We start from the raw sequence: 21,022 nt of genomic DNA, 5'->3' as shown, positions 1-21,022 counted from the left end.
TGGACAAACTATGATTTACTAGGATAATCAAACAATTGCAAGGGAAAAGAAGTGGGAGGGGATGAAACCTATGATCAGGGAGACCTTGCTTAGAACCAACCGTGTCTTAGCCTGGGTCTCCCAGAAAGCAGAACCTGACAGTAAAGCTATGAGCAAATACTTTATTGAGGAGTGCAATCTCAGAGGGCAGGAATGAGGGACAATAAGTGAAACAGGGGAGCACAAGAATTAAGGGGGAGCACATGATTAAATTGGCCACCATGAAGAGTGTGATTCCTTAATCCCACTGACCTTGTGAGAAGTTACATACACTGTGTCTTCAGACTGTTGATCTGGGGATGAAAGGGAAAGCAATTGTCCATTGGTTCTCATCTCCATTGGTCAAAGTGTGCCTCAAAAAGTTTTAAGTCCAGGGCAGCCCCGGTGGTGCAGTGGTTTAGCGTCGCCTGCAGCCCAGGGTGTGATCCTGGGGACCTGGGATCGAGTCCCATGTCGGGCTGCCTGCATGGAGCCTGCTTCTCCCTCTGCCTGTGTCTCTGCTTCTCTCTCTCTCTCTCTCTCTGAATAAATAAATAAATCTTTTTAAAAAAAGTTTTAAGTCTATGGCACTTCTGGGTTGTACATACTAGGCATATTTCTACAGTATCCCACACTGCAGCATTAAAGAGAAGCCCTGAAGAAGTGCCAGGCCACACCTGTATGCAGCTGGCTGGAGCCTGTGCAGAACTGATCTGGGCAGCAATGTTAGATTAAATGACAGGTGAGCCTGAAAGGATCTGGAGTTATGCAGAAGTGTCTTAAACTTTTTTTTTTAAGAGAGAGAGGGAGAGAAGGAGAAGGAATGTATCAGGGGAAAATGAATGCTATTGAATTTTGATTGGATATATTTGGCGACGTTAGAAATTATTGTTAACTTTCTGTGTGATTATGGTATGGTGTTTATGACATTTCTTTAAGGCTTACCCTTTTAGTAATTCATGCTAAAGTATTTATACTGAATAATATGTCTGAAATTTTCTTCAAAATAATCCAGTTTATAAGGGAGAGTGGATGGAAGCATAGCTGAAATAAGACTGGTTGTGAGTTATATATGGATTTTAAAAACATCCACTAAGGTTGATATTCTTCCCTTTAAAAAGTAGAACCTAATTTCTCTCCCCTTGAATGTGGGGAATATTGAATATTCCCCTTGAATATTTTTATCAAATACAGTGTGGTAGAAGTGATTTTGTGTGTCTTCCAAGACTATGTTATAAAAGTGACTGCAATTTCTACCTTGCTCTCTTTTGCATCATTTGTCCTGGGGGAAGCCAGCTACCATGCTGTGAGGACGCTTCAGCTGCTCTGCAGAGGTGGCCATGTGGCAAGAAACAGATCCTTCCTAGCAACACCTTACCAGCCAGAGGTGAGGGCCACCTTGGTATATATCCTTTAACCCCAGCTAAGGCTTCAGATGTCTGCAAGCCAGGCCAACAACATGACAGCAACTTCATGACAGATCCTGAGCCACCCTAAAGTCCTAAAATTCTCTCAGAAACTGTGTAAGATAATAAATGTTTATAACTGTTTTAATTTGCTAAATTTGGGGATAATCTGTTATACAGCAGTGGTCAACTGAAGTAAGTTAATAATTGTTGAAGCTGGGTATTGAGTTCATTGTTCTATCCAATTTTTTTTTAAGATTTTATTTATTATTCATGAGAGATACACAGAGAGAGATAAAGACATAAGCAGAGGGAGAAGCAGGCTCCCTGCAGGGAGCCTGATGTGGGACTCCATCCCAGGACCCCGGGATCCATCCCAGGACCATGTGATCCCAGGATCACGATCTGAGCCAAAGGCAGATGCTCAATCACTGAGCCACCCAGGAGCCCCTGTACTATTCTATTTTTGTATATGTTTGAGATTTTTCATGGTAAAAATTGAATAGTGAATTCCTATATTACATCTTCATATAAGTCATTTCCAAGTGGATTAAAGACCATCTATAAAAAATAAAAATTCCTGGTAAATTATCATCTTTATTACCTCAAGGTAGGAAAGGATTTCTTTTTTTTTAAATTATTTATTTATTTATTTATTTATGATAGTCACACAGAGGGAGAGAGAGAGAGGCAGAGACACAGGCAGAGGGAGAAGCAGGCTCCATGCACCGGGAGCCCGACGTGGGACTGGATCCCGGGTCTCCAGGATCGCGCCCTGGGCCAAAGGCAGGCACCAAACCGCTGCACCACCCAGGGATCCCCAGGAAAGGATTTCTTAAACGAGATATGAAAAGCATAGACTATTGAGAAAAGACTGATAAGTTCATATGCATTAAAGATAAGAACTACTTATTGGATGATACTATAAAGAAAGTGAAAAGATAAACCAGAATCTGGAAAGTGATATTTGTTATACACATAATAAAGAAAAGACTAGTATCTGACTATGTATGTGATTCCCACACATCCGTAAGAAAAAGATAAGCAGCCCAATAGAAAAATGGGCAAAGGATATGAATGCTCAATTCACAGAAGGGGAGAACTAAATGACCAATAAACAAATAAAATACTGATCAACCAGTTATCTGGCATCCCTGTTGATCCCCACAGTAATTAACACTCCCTCTCCTAGCAGCCTTCAACAATGGCTGACTGGAATTAGTATATAAATACCCTCAAATACTCTAGCCCTCTTGCTTCTCTGAGGCATCCTACTTCATCCACCTCCCAGAGTTTCCCCTGTGGAATTCCCCTGTGGAATTGTTCGCAGTAGTCACTGGCTTGATAACACACTCTTTATTGACTGGCCTCCCTTCCCAGTCTCACTTCCCTATTCTCCTATCTGCTTCCTGGAATTACATCCCATATTAACCTTGAATTCTTGCCTTGGGGCTTTCTTTTGGGGAAACCTAAACTAATATAAGAGTTTTCAAGCTTCCTTGCCAGTATCAGACCAAGTTTGAGTGAGCCCTGGCAATTCTGTGAGAACTTTACACATGAAAAAAAAAGCTACAGCCTTGCAATGCATAGGGGAAAAAGGGGCCTGATGGCTTCAAGCCAGCCCTTAGGGTCAGGGGCCCAGACCATGGCCATAGGTATATACTTCTAAGCTTCCCAAGTCCAGAACTCTTCCAGGTCTGCTTTGTTTCTGTCCTCTTTGAACCCTGTCCATAATTAATGCCCTTAGCCCTAACTTGCTCAGGTTCATAGCTAAACTCTCTTTGTTGCTTGAGTCATTTTTGATATGCTGATCTAGCTTTAGACTGTTTAACTTGGTAAACACTGCAATCTGGACCACACCTTTAGTCACAGGCCAAGCTTTTGGTGAGCTGGTTCTGTACACATGGTTATCTGTCACCCCTCCCCCACACTGGGGTTCTGGCACGGTCATAGCACAAGTGAACACAAGAACCACTTCCCCCTATTGAAGGCTGCATTGCTGCCAGTGGCTTCTCAGATGATGGGAGTTGGTGCCAGTGGCTTGGCAGCAACATGAGATAGAGACCTCTGTGTGGGCATCAGAAGCCTTGACCACAACACTGGCAGCAGTCAGTATCAATGCCTTGGGCCAGCACTAGGAATAGAGATGGCGTCTGGCTGCACCAGGATGGTGGGCTTTGATGGGAGTCATCTTAGAGAGGAGTCAGCTTCTCTATGAGTCAAAGCAGGAAACAAGGACATGGCTATCCTCCATGGGTTTGCCATATTGTCTCAGTGGTAATATTTTCTTTTATAGTACTGGGTATGTGTAGGCGGACTTCCAAATTCTTGTGGCCTGTATTCATTACCTATTGCCATAAGACAAACTGCCCAATTTAGTGGCCTACAACAATTTATTATCCTTACATTTTCTGTGGGCCAGAAATTCAAGAACAGCTTGACTAGCAATTCTAGCTCAGGGTCTTTTGTGAGATCTTAAATATTGCCCAGGACTTCTGTCATCTGAAGCCTTGATGGGCCAAAGGATCCATTTCCAGGCTGGTTAACATACATGTTTGGTAAGTATGTGCTAGTTTTAGGTGGCAGGCCCCCCAGTTCCTCTTCACCTGTGCCTTTTCACAAGCTGCTCAAGCATCCTCATGAAGTGATGGCTGATTTCCTCCAAAGCAAGTGAAGAGAGAAAGACAGGGAGGAGAGGAAGAGAAGCTCTCCTTTGCATGACCTAGCCTTAGAAGTCATGTAGCACAATTCTACTACATCCTATTTGTTAGAAGAGAGTCACTACGTCTGGCTTCCATTCTACAGAGAGGAATTAAACTTTTAACTAGAATATCAAAGAATTTGTAGATATTTTTAAAAATATCATATTGGAAAAAAAAATATCATATTGGTTTTACTTTAATAGCTAACTGTAACATGGATTATAAGGTCTTTTCCAGCTTCTATTTCTAACTAACTCTACTTATCTATTCTTTCCTTATTTAAGCAGTAAGGTTTAAATTAGTTGGGGATATAGTATGGTCAACTTCTATTTCTTTAATTAATAATTAGAACAAAAAACCCCCCCAAAATAATAATTAGAACAGTTACCTGTTCTTCAATCCCTCTCTCTTTTCTAGCACACTACCCAAAAAACCTGGGGCTTATTGTCTATAGTGGCCACTCCAACTTCCAACAAGTCAGCTAGGCCAGGGTTGTACAGTTAACTTGTGAAAAGTAAGGCATCTAGAGAGGACATTTGAGAAGCTGTCCCACTCATCCCCAGGGAGGTGATGCAAAGAAATACTGCCAGGTGTTGGGGCCAAGAAAATGCATTGCTCAGACCTCCTACTGTGGGGAATGTAATTGACTAGAAGCCCAGCTGCTGCTGTGCTGATGAAGGCCCTTTCCTGAGACATGCAGGGCTACTCCAACTGGCAACTTTGGCACCAGCACTCCCCTTCAACCTGGACAAGTCTTTCTCAGAACTGCGTCACACTCTGAGACTCTTCTTTTTTTTAATTTTTTTCAATTTTTTATTTATTTATTTTTATTTAATTTAATTTATTTATGATAGTCACAGAGAGAAAGAGAGAGGCAGAGACACAGGCAGAGGGAGAAGCAGGCTCCATGCACCGGGAGCCCGACGTGGGATTCGATCCCGGGTCTCCAGGATCGCGTCCTGGGCCAAAGGCAGGTGCCAAACCGCTGCGCCACCCAGGGATCCCCTCTGAGACTCTTCTTAACGGATCTTTCCTTCCCCCTTTCCCTCACAGTTGTCAGGTTTTTCTTTCCGTCTGAATCTTCTCTTTGCCTTTTCCTCTTTATTTCCTCTTTATCCCTCTCAGATGTTTCTCCTAGTCTCTTGCAGGTCTGTTTGGGCATTAGTAGATCTCCCAGGCATACACAGTGCTGGAGTTGGTTCCTGCTGGCTTCTGAGAGCACAGTCTGTGTACCTTCCCAATTCTTCATTCAGTGACATCATGTTGGTAGCTTGAAAGAGGCCATGGTGGGAGTATTTACACCATAGAAATTAACAAATGCTACACATGAGGGTGCTTCTTCCCCAGGGAGCTGGTTGATAAACATTTATCAGCATATCTCATATACCCAACAGAAACCAAGAGACCTGTTCTGGATTCCCAGGCTGTTCATAGCATCATTATTCATAGTTCCCTCAAACTGGAAACTGCCCAAATGTCCATCAGCACTAGGATAGATAAATAAACTGTCATATTATGGCATAAATATATTGAGCCAATGGAATATAAAAATGAAAACAAATTACTTACTATACACAATAACATGGATGAATTTCACAAATACAATGCTGAATGAAAGAATCTAGACACAAAAGATTCCATATTGTAGTATCTCATTTATACGAAGTGAAAAACTGGCAATACCAATCCACAATGTATGAAGTTAGGAAAGTGGCTCCTTCACAGAGGTAGCGACTAGGAGAGTCCCAAGAGGGATCCTATGATCTTCTATTTTTTGACCCGGGCCCTACTTATGAGTATGTTTACTTCGAAAATTCACTAAGCTATATATGGATGTTCTCTTCATTTTTCTGTATGTAATACTAATGGAGTTTATTATTTTTATTATTTTTTTTTAAAGATTTATTTATTTATTTATGATAGACATAGAGAGAAAGAGAGGCAGAGATACAGGATGAGGGAGAAGCAGGCTCTATGCCAGGAGCCTGACGCGGGACTCGATCCCAGGACTCCAGGATCGCGCCCTGGGCCAAAGGCAGGCGCCAAACTGCTGAGCCACCCAGGGATCCCCCTAATGGAGTTTATTAAAAAGTATATATAATTAGTTGTTCCATGAAAGAAGTGATTTTATTTTATTTTTTTTTAAGATTTTTTTTTTTTTTTATTCATTTAATTGAGAGAGAGAAAGAATGAGTGAGAAAGCACAAGCAGAGGGAGCGGCAGACTCTCCGCTAAGCAGGTAGCCTGATATGGGGCTCGATCCCAGCACCTTGAGATCATAATCTGAGCTGAAGGCAGATACTTAATCGACTGAGCCACCTAGGTGCCCAAAGGCAGTGATTTAAAAAAAATAATTTAAAAATTATTGGCTAAGTGTCTGATTCTTGATTTTGGATCAGGTCATGATCTCAGGGTCGTGAGATCAAGTTCCATGTTGGACCCTATGCTAAGTGTGAAGCCTGCTTAAGATTCTCTCTCCCTCTGCCCCTCTCCAAAGCCCCCCATTCTGCTCACTCTCTCTCAAAAAATATTTTTTTAAAATAGTGATAGAAAAAAACACATAACATAAAATTTACCATCTTAAACGATTTTTTTTAAAGATTTTTATTTATTTATTCATGAGAGACATAGAGAGAGAGAGAGGCGGAGACATAGGCAGAGAGAGAAACAGGCTCCATGTAGGGAGCCCGATGTGGGACTCAACCCCAGGACTCCAGAATCATGCCGTGGGCCGAAGGGAGGCGCTCAACCACTGAGCCACCCAGGTGTTCCCATCAACCATTCTTAAGTGTACTGTTCAGTAGTGTTAAGTATATTCACATTATTGTACAAAAGATCTCCAGAACTTTTTAATACTACAAAACTGACACTCTGTACTCATTAAACCACTGCCTGTTTTTTCCATTCTACTTTGTTTCTATGAACTTTGCTACTTTAGTTATCTCATGTAAGTGAAATAATACAATATTCAATGTCTTCAAAATTTATCCATGTGTCTTTAAAAAAGCTTGTGTCTTTCCTTTTTAAGTCTAAGTAATATTTTATTTTTTTAAAACAATTTTATTTATTTATTCATGAGAGACAGAGAGAGAGGCAGAAACATAGCCAGAGGAAGAAACAGGCTCCCCATGGGGAGCCCGATGTGGAACTCGATCCTGGAACTCCACGATCATACCCTGAGCCAAAGGTAGACAGACACTCAACCACTGAGCCACCCAGGTGTTCCAATATTTTATTATTTTTATTTATTTTTTAAAGATTTTATTTTTAAGTAATCTCTACACCCAACATGGGGTTCAAACTTAAAACACCATGATCAAGAGTTGCATGCTAAAAAAAAAAAAAAAAAAAAAAAAAGAGTTGCATGCTCCACTGACTGAGCTGGCCAGGTGTCCCTGAGTAATATTTTATTGTATATACATATACCATGTTTTGTTTATCTACTCATCTGTCAATGGACATTTAAGTTGCTTCCACCTCCTGGCTATTGTGAATAATGCCTCAGTGAATATACAAATATCTCTTCAAGATCCTGCTTTCAATTATTTTGGGTATATCCACAAAATTGGATTGCTGGATCATAAGGTATTTTTTTTTTTTTTTAATGTAAGCTCCATGCCCAACATGGAGTTTGAACTCACAACCCTGAGATCAAGAGTCACATGCTCTACTGAGTCAGCCAGGTGCCCCATGAATTCTATTTTTAATGTCTGGAACTGCCAAACTGTTTTCTACAGTACACTACCATTCCCATTAATAGTATACAACAGTTCCCATTTATCCATATTCTTGCCATTTGCTATTTTTGGTTTTATTTTAATAGTAGTCATCTTTAACAAGTGTGAAGAAAGGCTGAGATTTTTATATGCTTTTTCACTGCTGCCTCCCCAGAACCTAGATCAGTCTCTGGTATATAGTAGCCTCAATAAATATTAGTTGCATAAGTGAATGAATTGAATGAGTTGACATTTTGTATAGGGTTGGGTAGTGGGTTGAATAGTGGCTCCCAAAAGATATATTCATATCCTAATCCACATAACCTGTGAATATTGTCATATTTAGGAAAAGGGTCTTTGTAGATGTAATTAATTAATGCTCTTGAGATGACAAAATCATCCTAAATTATCCAGATGGGCCCTAAATCCAATGACAAGTGTTCTCATAAGAGACACACACGGGAAAAGACAACACAGAGGACAGGGCAATGTGATGACAGAGACAGAGACTGGAGTGATGTGGCCACAAGCCAAGAAGGCAAGGAATGCCAACTTCCATCAGAAGCTGGAACAGGTGAGGAAGGATTTTCCTCTAGAGTTTCCAGAGTGAATACAGCCCTGCTTACACTCTGATTTTGGACTTCTGGTCTCCAGAAACATGAGAGAATAAATTAGTTTTTTTTTTGTTTTGTTTTTTGTTTTTGTTTGTTTGTTTTTGCCACTGAGTTTATGGTAATTTGTTTTGGCAGTCACAGGAAACTTAGGAAGGTCAGTTGTCTTTTAACACTATTACTGTTTTCCTTTTTTTTTTTTTTAAGATTTTATTTATTTATTCATGAGAGGCACAGAGAGAGAGGCAGAGACACAGGCAGAGGAAGAAACGGGCTCCGCATCGGGAGCCCGATGCAGAACTTGATCCTGGAACTCCAGGATCACACCCCGAGCCAAAGGCAGACAGACGCTCAACTGCTGAGCCACCTAGGTGTCCCTATTACTGTTTTCCTAATGTCTTATCCATGTACAGGAGAAAAATCTTGGTTCTCTATTGTAGAAATTTGAGGGAGAGGGCATCCAACACCTCTAACAGAAATTCCAAGTTCTCTGCCTTTAAATTAGTGATTTCCTCCCAACACTGGATCTTGTCCATTGAGTTAATATAAAGGCTACTTCCTATATTTGTGGGGCTTGCCTATGGAGGCCACCAGGAGCTCTGCCAACAGCTAAGGGGCCTAATCCTGTGCTCCTAGATCAAGGATCCCTAAACATTTTCCTGTAGAGCCTGCCAAGGACTACTGGGATTTTATATTTGTAAGTTCACTTATCTCTCCATGGAAGTTGCTACCCAATGGAGCTTCCTTCCTACCTAAAACCCTCCCAGTTTTGTTTGTTTCAAACCCTCAGGATCAACCTTTTTTACAGGCAATATAGTAACTTATATGTTAGGTAAGATCCTGACATTTATAATCAGGGAATTGCTTTGTTCCATGTAGACTAAAAGTATTAAGATCTTTGTAGATGTGCTGCCGAAGTGAGCACCAAAAGTATAAGATCTTTGACTTATGAAAAAATGTTGATGTTTCAAATAGCACAGAGTAAGGTCCTTTCATACTTAAGGAAGGTTAGACAGCTGATCAGATATATTTTACCAGGGCAACATTCATCCTTGCAATCTAGTGCTCAATAAATATCTGTTGTATATAGTGGACTGATACCTCTCCCAAATTTCCTTTATTAGATCCTTCTTACAGGTGTGAGTGCTGGCTGGCTGCTGAATAAGCTATGTATACAAAACACTGCTCTCTTGCCTCAAGGTGGAATCAATTCTATAATATAATTCATGTCCTAAGGCTCTCCATAGGATCAGGCTGAGGCTTGACTCCAGATAAGACTATATCCTTGCTTAACTCCTTTCCCTGTTCTGTCCTACTTCCTTCATTGCCTCCAGAGAGCACTCTCATAAAAAATCATGCATTCAAATCCTGTTTCAGGCTCTGCTGCTAAGGAAACCGACCTAAGACAATGCATGAGTAAAAGCCAAAAAATTGTAAAACCATCCATGTCCCTGACCTGGAGACAATGCAAAGATACAGAAAATGATGACATGAAATCAGAGAGAGCAAAGGGTCACACAAGCAGAGAGAATGCCTTTCTTGAGTTTATTTTTTTAAAAAAGATGAGGTAACTTCAAACCATCTTAGTGGATACAAATCTCCTTGGCCATTCAGTTAGAGCTGTTCCAAAAATTCTCTGCCATTAGAATTCTTTACCATTGACATTACAATTTCCAGGCCATGGTAGTGGTCACTTGAAAGGACTAGTGGAGAAAAAGATGGTGTGGGATTTCAGGTAGAACAGTCACAGAGTGTTGGTGATAAGGCGTGAGGGGTCCAACAGACATACTTCTGGAACTGCAATGATGCTTTTCGTCAGAACGACCAGATGATAATATCAGAACTTGCCTGTGTGTTATATATAGATGCATATGTATATATAATTGTACAGCCATTCTTTCTTTTTTAAAGATTTTATTTTTAAGTAATCTCTACACCCAGCATGGGCTTGAATTTATAATCTTGAGATTAAGAGTTGAATACAGACTAAGCGAGCAAGGTACCCTTATACAGCCATTTTTAATCAATTCTTAACCAAGTCTACCTCAAAAGACTTATCTTTGGAGGAAGCAAGATACAGAGTATGTTGATAATCTATTGTGGTCCCAAAATAAATCATCCCCAAACTTAGTGGCTTAAAGAAGTATACTTCTTTATTTTGTTCATCTATCTGCAGTTTGGGGTGAGTTCAGCAGAGATGACACCCCTCTACTTAATTAGTTATGGGGGCTTAACTGGGAAGACCTGGACCACTGGGGTCTGGAGCCGCTGGGGCTGGTCTCCCCGCAGTACAGCAATCTCAGAGTAGCTGGGCTTCTTTTACAGCAGCTAGATTTCCTTAGAGCAAGTGTGCAAAGGCACTCAGAAAGAAGTGGTAAAACTTCCTGGATCTAGACTCAGAAGTTCCAGTATATCACTTCCACCACAGTTTACTGGTTCAGCAAACACTAAGACCAGCCCAGATTCAAGGAGTGGGGGGAATGAGTCCCTATCTCTCCGTGGAAGGAGTGTAAAACAATCTGCAGCCATTATATATTTATTTATTGGGGTCAGGGAGAGGGAGAGAATCTTAAGCAGGCTCCATGCCCAGCACAGAGCCTAACACAGGGTTCCATCTCACAACCCTGAGATCATGACCTGAGCCAAAATCAGGAGTCAGACACTTAACTGGCTGAGCCACCCAGGTGCCCCAAAAGGTGCATTTGGTGCCTAAACAGGGACTTGAATCAGCCATCTTTAATCCACTATGCAGAAGTATAAAGTGCAGGGGACTCTGACAACAACAGTAATGGAGAAAGATAGCAATACTTCCCTTCATAGGTCAAGATAAGATTTTTTTTTAAGATTTTATTTGTATTTATTTATGAGACTCAGAGAGAGAGAGAGGCAGAGACACAGGCAGAGGAAGAAGTAGGCTTCCCTCAGGGATCCTGATGTGGGACTCGATCCCAGGACGCCGGGATCATGCCCTGAGCCAAAGGCAGACGCTTAACTGCTGAGCCACCCGGGTGTCCCGATTTTGTTTTTTAAAGCAAGATAATTTGAGCAAAACATGGCTAAGGAAAGAGAGAGAACCAGATAAGGGAATAGATTAAAGAAGAAAAAAAAATTTGCTGCAGCAAGATTCTAGGGCAGCCATATTGCTCCTCTGTAGATGCAAACTGTTTTCTGTTATCCCTGAGCGTTGGTAAAATTATTTGAAACTTCACAGTCTGGGTTCAGTTTTGCCATGGGGAATGAAGGAAAAGGCTGGTTCCACTTCTGGTGTAGAGGAGTAGAGGGAGCAGTGCCTCCTGAAGTCAGGTGGTGGCCTCACGTAAGCCACCTCCATCTGACTGGGTCCTTGCCAGAGGGTAGGGCCATATCTTACATTTCCTACTTCATCCTACACAGTCCCTGTAGGACACTCGAGCCACAACCACCTGCAAACCAGAATGCCAGTGGTAGGGCCTAGGCTGAACAATACATTTCATATAGGAATAGGAGGGATGTATGGGTGGAGGGCTGGGTGTGAGGCTGGGGTGTTGCTAAGCTTCACCAGGCTTGAAGTGGATGGACAGTAAGGTAGATCAGGACCTAGGCATGAATGTGGGGGTATGCCTTAGAATCTTAGAATTCTGTGCTCTAAGGTAAAGCTGCAAGTCTCCACAGGTATATGAGGGGATTTCTTTGCTTCCCAGGGACTGCAGGGTGGTCAAACTCTGAGGTAGCTGCCACAGGAATATTCCTCACAACACAAGGCTTGTATGACAATGTTCTGGTTATCCATTGCTGAGTAACAAACCTCTCTAAAACAGAGGCTTAAACCAGCAGCCAGGTTATCACTTCTCAGGATTTTGGAAAAGGCACAGTAGGAAAGACTTACCTCTGTTTTAGGTAATGAGGAAGAGCTCAGATGGCTAGAGCAACCTAGATGGCTTCTTCCCTCAACGACTGTCCTTTAGCTGGGATGGGTTCATCAGGTTCATGTGTCTGGAACCTCAGTTCTTGGTAGTAACTGGGTCCTTTTCCTCCATGTGGTCTGTGTGTGTCCTCTTTCTACAGCAAGGTGGAAGAAGGGGAGCAGCTCAGGGTCATCAAGAGCTCAAAATCAAGGTCACCAGGTATTCTCAAAGCTCATCTCTGTAATTGGTAGTCACTTCTGCCACATTCTTCCATTGGTTAAATCGAGTCACAGGTCCAGTCCAGATTCCAGGATCGATTACTGTCAGGAGGCAAGTTTCTGTGGGGCCACCAAAGTGACAAACTACCTGACAAGAAGAGCTCTAGGAGCGGATGTGTGTGGGCTGAGGGTGCTCCAACTCCTAATTTTATGCTGGCCTCTCTTCAGAGATGTTTGAGAATAGTGCGGAGTAAAATAATCCCACATTACCTCCACAGAATTAAAGGCCCCTAGATCAGCCTCCAACAAGGCAGGGCTGGGCTGTGTGTGTCTTCACTCAGTCTATCAGGCGTTTATTGCGCACAACCTATGCGCTGAGTTCTTAACACACGTGCTATTTCGTATCCCTACTTTACAGAGGAGAGAGCGAAGGCTGGGACGCAGCACTCCTCCTCCAGTACCGCACACCACGGTACACGCCCACACACCACGACGAAAGCTCCTGGGCCCTTTCTGCCCCGCAGGTGGGTTCGGAGCAGAGCGACGCCGCGCGCCGGGGTCTCGGGGAGGGCGTGCCCAACACGGCCGGCAAGGCTAGCAGAGCGGACGGCTCCTAGGCAGGCAACGGGAAGAGGTCGCCTCAGGGATGCTAACCTGCCGCTGCCGTGCCGCCCGAAGGGCAAATACTGGAGGGCTAAGGAGCCTCGGAAGGTCTCAACAACCCGCTGACCCAGCGTCCGGGACCCGCCTCCAGGGCCGCGCCGCGCCCCGCCCCGCCCCGCCCCGCCTGTGCACGCACGCGTCGCTCCGCCCGCCGCGCAGCTCCGGCCCCGCCCTCAGGATTGACCGCCCGAGCCACCGTCCGCCCAGCCCCGCCCCGCACGGCCAGGCAAAGCGGAGCCGGCCGTGCGGTGTGTGTGTATGTGCGCGCGGGGCGCCGTCTCAGCCCCGGGAAGATGGTGGCGGCGGCGGCGGCGACTCAGGCTAGGCTGAGGAGGAGGACGGCGGCGACGACAGCGCCTGCGGGCAGGAACGGCGGGCAGCGCCGGGACTGGGACGCGGCCGGGGCTGAGAGGCCGGGGCTGGGGGCCGGGCTGCGCCTCCCGCGGCGGCGGCTGCTGCTGCTGCTGCTCCCGCCGCTGCTGCTGCTGCCCTGGGCGGCCGAGGCCGCGGCGGCAGCGGCGGCGGTGTCGGGCTCAGCCGCAGCCGAGGCCAAGGAATGTGACCGACCCTGTGTCAACGGCGGCCGCTGCAACCCTGGTACCGGCCAGTGCGTCTGCCCCGCTGGCTGGGTGGGCGAGCAATGCCAGCACTGCGGGGGCCGCTTCAGGTGAGTGGGGGGTGGTGTTGGAGGGTCGGGCCCGGAGGGAGGCTGAGGCTACGGGGAGCACGAGATGGCTCCAGGCCGGAGGCAGTCGCCGGACGGAAAGTGGGGACGGGAGGGCCGTCCCACAGTGTTTGAGGACCATTTGCTTCTGAGATCATCGTCTCTGGCCCAGGGTCGTCTACTGGAAGATGAAAAGGTTTGAGGCAAGGGTGGAGGCACCCCAGACGGATTTTGGGTGCGGTGGGTACATGAGAAGAAAGCTCAGAGTCCCATAGAGTATCAAAGCCAGTCCCTGAAACTGGGCCTCTTTCGGATAAATGAGGTATATGAGAAAAGATGAGAGAGCTAGTCTTACTTAAACACTTTCTTTTAACATTCCCTTGTTCCCTAGGGCCTGATGAGTTCTCTCACTCATTGACAATGCAGGGTACTCAGAAGAAACAGGGCCTTGGCAGTGATTTGTTGGCTGAAGATAGAAGGGAAAGGTTAGGATTGTGAGATATTAGAGGTAGAAGAATCAGGGTTGTTGGGTAGAAGAAAGTGAAGAAACTAGCCTTTTGAAGCTCACTAGAGCTGGCTGATTGGAACAGGGTGGAGAGGGCATAGAAGGAGGTTCCTGTTTGCCCTGGTTTCTGGAGAATATGGAGTTCTGAGTTGGCCTGGTTCAGGACATTACCTCCTGGAGAGATCATTAATTCATTAATTAATAGTTATCTATTATTTGCTTCAGTTGTGGGAGGATTTCCAGGTAATACACAGAAACAAATAGATTAGCCAGACTTTGGCCTAGTCCACACAGTTTGGAATACAGCAAGAGAAAGATAGGTACACAAGTGACCCTAGTCATAAGCACTACAGAATCATTCATGCCTTTGGCAGATTTTACTAAACATTTTTGATGTCAGATGTGGAGGAGTGGGGATATAGGGACCAAGGCACACAGGCCCTGCTCTCATGGATCTTACATTCTAGTGGGGAAGACAGGCAGTTAATAAGTAAATAAAGAAATAAAGAAATGACTGCGATAATTTTAGTTAATAGTGCTGTCAAGAAAATAATACAGAATGTCCTGATTATAAAGAGGACTATAAAGGATTATAAAGAGTGAGTAACTTTAGGAGAAACCCCTCATTTGAAGTGACACTTGATCTGACCTGAATGAGGCAATGTAGTAGTACCTGTGGGAATTCAAGGAGGGAGATTGTGACTAGCAGGGGGAGTGCAAGGAAGACTTCGAGGAGAAAGTGACATTGGATTTCAGCATTTGAAGCAAAGTAGGACTTGGAAATATGTAGCTGGGAAAAAAATTCCAGATGGGAGCAAGGGTGCAAACAAAATTGTGGAGACCACAAAGTAAAGTATTGCTGGTACTAGGGTATATAGAACAGAAGAGAGTTGTAAGGGGAAGATTTAGAATGGTAGAGTTGTAGACTCCTGTAATGTCACATCTTCGCGGAAACTTAGAGAACATTGAGGAGATGAGCTCTTTTTTTTTTTTTTTAAACTATACATTTAATAGTGTCACAATAGTATCTCTCTTTTTTTTAAAAGATTTTATATATTTATTCATGATAGACACAGAGAGAGAGAGAGAGAAACAGAGACACAGGCAAGGGAGAAGCAGGCATCATACAAAGAGCCTGACGTGGGACTCGATCCCGGGTCTCCAGGATCACGCCCTGGGCTGCAGGCGGCGCTAAACCGCTGCGCCACCGGGGCTGCCCCGAGATGAGCTCTTTATTGTTATGGAGAAATCAAGTGATTTCATGCCCAGTGTGTAGTGTGTCTCGCTTTGTAACCTAGGGCGTTCTGATTTACGAATTACATTAATCTATGCATATTTGTTGAGGGCTGCTCTGGGGTAAGTTGTAAGATACAATGGCAAAGAAAAGACCACACAGTCCTACTCTTGGGGAGTGTATGTTCTAGTTTGGGAATAAGAAATCTAATAATTTGTTATTATCTTGCTTGAGGCTATGGAGGAAAGGAACGGGGGCAAACAGAGGGCTTGAGTTTGAAACGTTAAGGCTTAGTGGCTGAACAAGTGAATTTTGAGTTGAGATCTGAGGGGTAGGATAGCACTACCTACATGAGGGGTGGAGTACTAAGGAGCCAACATGTACAGAGGCTTGGGGATGAGGGGCATCATGGTAAGCTGAATAGAAGGCCAGATAGCTGAAGCAGAGCACAAATGGGAGCATGGCAAGACTGGAGAGACAGACAGGGGCCAGGCCATGTGAAGCCCTGTGGGTTGGGTTGAGAATTTTGACCTTTAACTCTTGAGCAGTGGAATGGCACAGTTAACTTGAATTTTCATGACATTATAGGCTTTTAGATTGGAGCCAGAGCAGGAATGGCCTTTAGGTAAGGCCAGAGCATTTTGAATTTGAGGAGCTTCTAAAATCAAATGACTGGATGGTTGTGTCAGATGAGAGCCCTTTAAGTTCTGAGTATCTGGAATGCAATGGAAGGCAATGGAGGCCCATAGGGCGCCAAGGGACATGCATAGCAAGATCAGTCTGTCAGTACTGTTCGGAGTAGGAGGACTCATTGTAAGCCTGAGACATGGTGGGCAGTTGGGTGGGAGCTATTGGCCCCGATCAGGACAGAAGTAAGGAGAACCTAAGATAGGCTGTGGGAGTGGAGGCAGGGTGGATGCTAGGTGGTAATTGCAGAGGTAAAAGACGGGTCTTGCTTGGAAACTGGTTTATTCTTGGGAAGGAAGGGGGATGGTGAGGGAAAGAAAGCTAGATCCTATCTTCGGTGACTGAGAGAATAGTGATACCATTAACAGACACAGGGACATAGGAGAAGCTGGTTTTATACCCACTGAGATTAGGTGCTCTCAGGGTATCCACTTGGCAGGACAAGTGTTAGTGTTGGAGTTATCAGTGTAGAGAGGGACATAGCCAGGGAGAAAGAGCAGGTCTCTCTCTAGTCCAGAGGATTGAGAAGAGCCATTTGTTATAGGGAATAAGCAGTCCTGACACTGGTTGTCTCAGATGGTATCAGGCGTGAGTGAGGGGTCTCCCCTGATTATCGTGGATGCTCCATTTGAGCAGGTTCACCCTGGTTGTCAGTGCTCTTTCCTGGGCAAACAGTTATGACTTTGGTCCTGATAATTCCATTATATTTTGTGGGCTGCTAGAATTTGCATTTTTAAAAACGAAAGTAAGAGGAACTTAATGTCTCTGGCCTTTTAAAAAAACTCTCATTAAATTGTTAGTGGAAGGATTATTTTAGGGGAAGACAGAAATGTTGGTTTTGATTAAAGTGGTACACATCTTGATTTAACTCACAGACCTGTTTGTTATTAAATGGAGAGACATTCAAATGAATACCTTTCCGGTATAGAATGGCATCAAGTCAGTGTGTTTTTAAATCTTTTTCGTTGCATAAATCCTGTGTTATAATTGTTGTTATGAGTCTTTTCTATTAATTGAAAAGAATGTAGGATAATAAGAGGATTAGATCTTACCAAAGTTATCACTGAATGCATACTATATGCCAGGGATCTGGTCAAACATTTTTATGTACATCATGCCATTTAACTTCTGGACAACTCTGAGAGTGTTGTGTAAAGTTTGTGTTATTGTATGGTTAGACAGTTGGAAAATAAGTTTGTTTTTTTTTTTTCAAACAAAAGATACTACAGAAATGATTATCACAGAGGAGAATATTATTGGTGTCAGTTTAGTAAAATTAACTATGGAAATTAACTATGGAATCTTTGGTGGATGACTTCTAAAGCAATGCCAGTTTCATTCATTTTTATGTTACTGTTCATAATTCAGTGATCATTTTTTTTTTTTAAACTTTTATTTATTTATGATAGGCACACAGTGAGAGAGAGAGGCAGAGACACAGGCAGAGGGAGAAGCAGGCTCCATGCACCGGGACGTGGGATTCGATCCCGGATATCCAGGATCGCGCCCTGGGCCAAAGGCAGGCGCCAAACTGCTGCGCCACCCAGGGATCCCAATGTGATCATTTTTTTCTACTTGTGACATCACCATGGAAATTTTTCTTTGGTTGATAATAAATACATTCCATCAAATTAGAAGTAAAGATATTAAGCCCATCTATGAAGTTAATATGCATTTAATTCTTCTATGTTCCTGCTGTCAGAAGTTTGGGGAGGATAGACTATAAGAGCCTAGTGAATGGGAGCCTTATAATTACCCAGGATGTTAAGAACTTACCTTCTCCAGAAGAATAAGGAAAGAAGTAGGCATTTATTGAGCATCTGTTTTGTTCCCGGCATATGGAATAATGGTGGTCATGGTAGTCCCAGCACTACCTGCCACCAACATTTCTCCATTTTTTTCCTAGGTGTTGTGTCAATTGCCTTTTAGCAATTACTCTTTTTAATCCTTAGAGTGAAGTTATTCCCATTTCACAGATGGGTGAACTGAAGCTTAGAGATACTGAGTAACTTGCACCAGCTCATACAACTTGTGAAAAGCTGGACTGGGATTTGAATTCAGGCCTTGTTAATTCCCACACCCTTGCTTTCCATTGTACCATTTGGCGTCTGATTTTTTCTGAGTCCAGTCACCCTTTACAAATATTCTTTGGAAGAGCTGTCTAATGCCATTGAGAAACAAGAGGAAAATAGATTTATTACAACTCTAAAGCTAGCATTAAAAAAAACAAAACAGGGACACCTGGGTGGCTCAGTGGTTAAGTGTCTGCCTTCAGCCCAGGGTGTGATCCTGGAGACTCGGGATCGAGTCCCTGTATGGAGCCTGCTTCTCCCTCTGCCTGGTCTGTGCCTCTCTCTTTGTGTGTCTCTTGAATAAATAAATAAAATCTTTAAAACAAAACAAAACTTTAACTCACTTGAATATGTTTGACTACTAGTCAAGGACATAAATCCCTATAGTACAAGGACATAAATCCCTATAGTGAAATGAAAATTCTGGAAAATAAAATTTTAAAAATAAAAAAATTAATTTTTTATTTTTTGGTTATAGTAACTATAGAAGTAGTATTAGCCTAAAGCCCTAAATTTATGTTCATAAATCAAATAGGCTTGTCTGTTTTCCTCAGTAGGATATAAACTCCATGAGGGCAAGGATTTTCATCAGTTTTTCTTGCTGTTCTATTCCCAGAGCCTAGAATATGCCTAGGACATGGTGTGCAATAAATGTTTGTTGAATGAAAAGATGAAGAAAAGTCACCTTTACCTGTATAACTGCCATATCTGTCTTTTGTCCTCATAAACCTCATGAACTTCATTGTCTTCTGTTTGCTGGGCATCTTTTTGGGGATGTTTTACTGTCACCTCATAGTAAGCCATCTGAGACAAATGCTTCTTGAAAAAAATAGTCTCTCCCTTTATCCTCCCTTATTTCAGTAGTAAATCTTACCTGAGATAACTAAAGGTCAAAACATAGGAGTAATCCTTTGCTCTTTCTGGGTATTCTTTTTCTCTAAAATCTTAAAATTTTGTTCCTTTCCACTTTTGCTCCTGCCATCCTAGGGCACACCTGGCCCTTTACCTCCTTGCTGACCTGCCTCTGTTGTGCCCTGACTGGGCTCTTGCACCTCCAGAGTCCATTCTACACTTTGTCATAGAAATCCTCTGAAACATATGTCACTGTCCTGCTCAGAAACTTTTTTCCCCTACTCCTCTTATTACCTGTAAAATGATCCTCAACAGAAGGCTTCCACTGCCTCATACACATTCCTTTCTCCCTACCCAAATTCTTTTACTTTGTAGTTTTTATACATATTTCCTAAATTTAACACCTTTCTTGCTCCTTGCTCCCATGTTCTTTCCTTTCTACTTATCAAGATTCTACCTCAAGGCCTATCTTCAGTTTCCTATAATAGCCAATTCTCTGAAATCATACCCATTCTCTTCTTTTGAGATGAGTCATCAGCCTATTCAATTCATAGATAGCTTTTGAATGATTGTTATGTGTTAGGTACCATGCACTGCCTTGAGAATATGAAGGTGGGTAAGAATCAGGCCTTGCTTTCCCATCGGAGAGCTCATAATTCTGAAGGGAAGACAGCTATGGTGCACAGGCAATTAGAATTAATAATAAAAATACAAGTAATATGTGGTGCTGGACTAAGATGTGGGGAGAGACTAACTCTTTTGAGGGCCATTGTTGAGGCATCGCAAAGACAGGAACATTTGGGCAGATCCGAGGTTTAGTGTAAATAGACAATCTGGGTGAGATGGGCATTCCGGAAGGAGAAAAGAGCATGTACAAAGGGAAAGAATCATGGACTTTCATGCTTACTTAAGTGTATTAGTTTCCTAGGTTTGTTGTAACAAAGTATTACAAACTGGGTGGCTTAAGCCAGCAGAAGTTTAATCTTTTATAGTTCTGGAGGTCACAAGCCTGAAATAAAGTGTCAGCAGGGCCATGTTCTCTCTGAAAGCTCTAAAGGAGAATCTGTTCCATCCCTTTCTCTTAGCTGCTGGGATGGACAGCAGTCCTTAGCATTCTTGGCTTGTACATGCATCACTCTAGTCTCTGCCCCCATCACTTTAAACTCACATAGTATTCTCTCTTTGTGTCTCTTCTGTTGTGAGGGCATCAGTCATGTTGGACGTATGAATATGACTTCATCTTAATTTGATCATCTGCAAAAACTGTTTCCAGATAAGGTCATCTTTCCAGGTACCAAGGGTTAGGATTTCAGAGTAGCTTTTGGTGGTACACAGTTCAACCCACAGCACTTAGAGAACTGAACATAAGTGGATATTGTTGGAACATAACTTGTGAGGAATGTCTTGGAAAGGTGTGAGACTGGAAGGTGGTAATGGCCTTCCCTCTTCCTTTCCCATCACCTTCCAGTCTCAGGATGCATCCTTGACCGGGCTAAGCCATCAGGGGATTCCAGCCTCTTGTTGTAATGATTGTTTTGAGGTAGGCATGTGATCTAAGCTGACTCAGTCAAAGTGACTCTCAGGACTTTTGCTGGAGACCTCTCTCTTCTGGATGTTTATGAAGGAGATGCTTTGTCGTCTTTTGCTTTGTGTGCTGAGGATCTAAAACCTAGAATTGTTATAACTAGCATTGTTGTTGTGATAGGAGCCCACCTGTAGTCAGAGCAACTTCTAGAAGAGGGAGGATATCAGAGAAATGGAGCTGAAGTCCTGATGACTTTTCTGAAGCT

The 21,022-nt window shown here is 43.2% G+C and overlaps 2 protein-coding genes across 4 annotated transcripts in view; one reads left to right on the top strand and one right to left on the bottom strand.

Moving 5' to 3' along the window:
* DNAAF9 (dynein axonemal assembly factor 9) overlaps window positions 1–13,310 on the bottom strand; it is a 190,207-nt gene extending 176,897 nt beyond the window's left edge. The window contains exon 1 of the mRNA XM_049100735.1: window positions 12,319–13,310. The gene's annotated coding sequence lies outside the window, so the exon portion shown is untranslated. The remainder of the gene's footprint in view (window positions 1–12,318) is intronic.
* A 106-nt stretch (window positions 13,311–13,416) lies between these two features.
* Window positions 13,417–21,022, top strand: part of ATRN (attractin) — a 161,557-nt gene continuing 153,951 nt past the window's right edge. For 2 of the 3 annotated variants that reach the window (XR_007405710.1, XM_025469460.3), the window contains exon 1: window positions 13,417–13,885. Coding sequence is in view for 2 of the 3 variants with exons in the window: in XM_025469460.3 (XP_025325245.1) it covers window positions 13,512–13,885 (374 nt within the window). In the remaining variant the exon portion in view is untranslated. The remainder of the gene's footprint in view (window positions 13,886–21,022) is intronic. The other variant, XM_025469459.3, reaches the window with a different exon arrangement.

Source organism: Canis lupus, chromosome 24 (assembly GCF_003254725.2).
Source record: "Canis lupus dingo isolate Sandy chromosome 24, ASM325472v2, whole genome shotgun sequence".
Taxonomy (NCBI): Eukaryota; Metazoa; Chordata; class Mammalia; order Carnivora; family Canidae; genus Canis; species Canis lupus.
This window is presented reverse-complemented; position numbering and strand designations above follow the sequence as displayed.